This window comes from Vicia villosa, linkage group LG6 (genome assembly GCF_029867415.1).
Source record: "Vicia villosa cultivar HV-30 ecotype Madison, WI linkage group LG6, Vvil1.0, whole genome shotgun sequence".
Lineage (NCBI taxonomy): Eukaryota > Viridiplantae > Streptophyta > Magnoliopsida > Fabales > Fabaceae > Vicia > Vicia villosa.
This window is the reverse complement of record NC_081185.1, coordinates 68,036,766-68,039,039: the sequence shown is the minus strand read 5'-3', so window position 1 is coordinate 68,039,039 and position 2,274 is coordinate 68,036,766. Positions and strand designations below refer to the sequence as shown.

The following is a 2,274-nucleotide window of genomic DNA, read 5'->3' as shown; positions in this document are numbered from 1 at the left end:
AGAAGAATGGTTAATTATCTATACTTTTTACGATGGTCTCCTATACAACACGAGACTTACAATAGATGCCGCCGCAGGTGGCACACTAATGGATAAAGCGAATGCGATGCCTATGCACTTATGGAGAGTATGGCTCAAAATCACTATCAGTGGGGAAGTGAGAGAGTTCCGTTAGAGAGAACTTATGGAGAGAAACCTTCAACGAAAAATGGTATGTACGAGATTAGCAGCCTTGACCGTGTCAACGCTAAAGTCGACGCCCTAACCCAGAAGTTCGATAACCTGACTGTAGCACATGTAGCCGATATGGGTGATGTAGCTCCAAACTGCGAAATATGCGGAGTGTCTGGACATGCTGCCCCCGAGTGCCAGCATTTGACAGGAGTTTCCCCCGAACCAGTGAATTATGCTCATGGAAACCCTTACTCGAACACATATAACCCAGGATGGAAAAATCACCCCCATTTCTCGTATAAGAACAATAATACGTTATATGCGCCTGGCCAAGCACCTCTTATACCACCTGGATATCAAAAGGCACCATTAGCCGCTCCTAACGTCCCTAGGAAATCTAACCTAGAAATGATGATGGAAAATTTGATAGCCATTCAAACTCAGACGAATAAGGACTTCCTAAATCAAAACGTACACACTAATGAGCAAATAAAACAATTGGCAACTAAAGTAGACACATTAGCCACCCACAACAAGATACTTGAAACACAGATCTCTCAAGTGGCGCAACAATAAGCACCTACTGCCGCACTTGTCGGGACATTTCCTGGACAACCACAATCGAATCCGAAAGGACATGCTCGTGCTATTATTCTACAAAGTGGTAAAGAGATAGACGAATCGTCTGACCCTAGGCTTAAAAACCCTGCTATGTTCCAAAACCTTGGTAAAACAACTGAGAAGGAAAGTGAACCCAAAGAGAAATTAAGTAGCCCAAAAGAGAAAGAGGACAAGGATGGCAAGACGGTGGAAGAAGAAGTACCATATGTACCTCCACCACCCTATAAACCACCTATCTCATACCCTCAAAGATTCGAAAAATCTAAAAGCATAGGGCAGTTTAAGAAATTTGTTGAACTTCTTAACTAATTAAATATTACAATTCCTTTTACGGAAACTATTATACAAATGCCCTCATACGCTAAATTTCTCAAAGAAATTCTATCAAACAAGAAAAGGATAGAAGACAATGAAACTGTTACACTTACCGCCGAATGTAGTGTGATGATTCAGAATAGCCTCCTAAGCTGAAAGACCCATGGAGTTTCTCCATACCCTGCAATATAGGAAAGTTTGTCATTGAAAAAGTTCTGTGCGACTTAGGAGCCAGTATTAGCATAATGCCTTTATCTATTTGCGAAAAGCTTAATATGGGAGAGTTAAGACCAATAAAGATGTCAGTACAACTTACAGACCATTCTGTCAAGTATCCTGTAGGCGTCCTTGAAAACGTTCCCGTCCGCATAGGACAATTTTACATCCCTACAAGTTTCATAATTATGGACATAAAAGAAGACGTCAATACCCCTATAATCTTAGGAAGACCGTTTCTGGCCACCGCTGGAGCCATTATAGACGTAAAGAAAGGCAAGCTGACATTTGAAAAAGGCGAAGAGAAAGTCGAGTTTATTCTGACACAATTCCTTCAAGCCCCGGCTATAGATGATACATGCTATCTAGTGGACATTATTGATGAATGTATAAGAGAGATAGGATTATCAGAGGAATCTTACTCTGATGTTATAAAGATTCCAACGCCCCTGATTTTCGAAGATGACAATTGGCGTTCAGAATATCGAGACGATAGCTTAAGCGAATGTTTGGCTTTAACACCCAACCATATGCCTTGCCCAAATCCTATAGAGAACATCAAAGGAGGATCAACCCAATCCTGAGCATCGTAGTTAAAGATGAAGTCACCTAACTTCTAAATGCAGGAATTATATATCCAATCTCTGATAGTTAGTGGGTAAGTCTGGTCCATTGCGTACCAAAGAAAGGAAGCATAATAGTTACCATAAACAAATCGGGCGAGTCTATAGCCGAAAGAGTGGTGACTGGTGTGAGGATGTGTATTGACTATCGAAAATTAAATAAGGCCACTCGGAAGGATCACTTCCCTCTTCCCTTTATTGATCAAATGCTTTAATGATTAGCTAAGCACTCTTACTACTGCTACCTTGATGGTTAATCCGGATTCTTCCAATTCCCTATCCACCCTGATGACCAAGAGAAAACAACCTTCACATGCCCTTGTGG

General features: G+C 41.2%; 1 protein-coding gene across 1 annotated transcript; it reads left to right on the top strand.

Annotated features, from left to right (window-relative positions):
- The first annotated feature begins 1,355 nt into the window (after positions 1 to 1,355).
- Positions 1,356 to 1,910, top strand: LOC131613817 (uncharacterized). The gene has a single exon (XM_058885456.1). It carries the CDS (start codon positions 1,356 to 1,358, stop codon positions 1,908 to 1,910), a length of 555 nt encoding a protein of 184 aa, XP_058741439.1.
- The last annotated feature ends 364 nt before the right edge of the window (positions 1,911 to 2,274 follow it).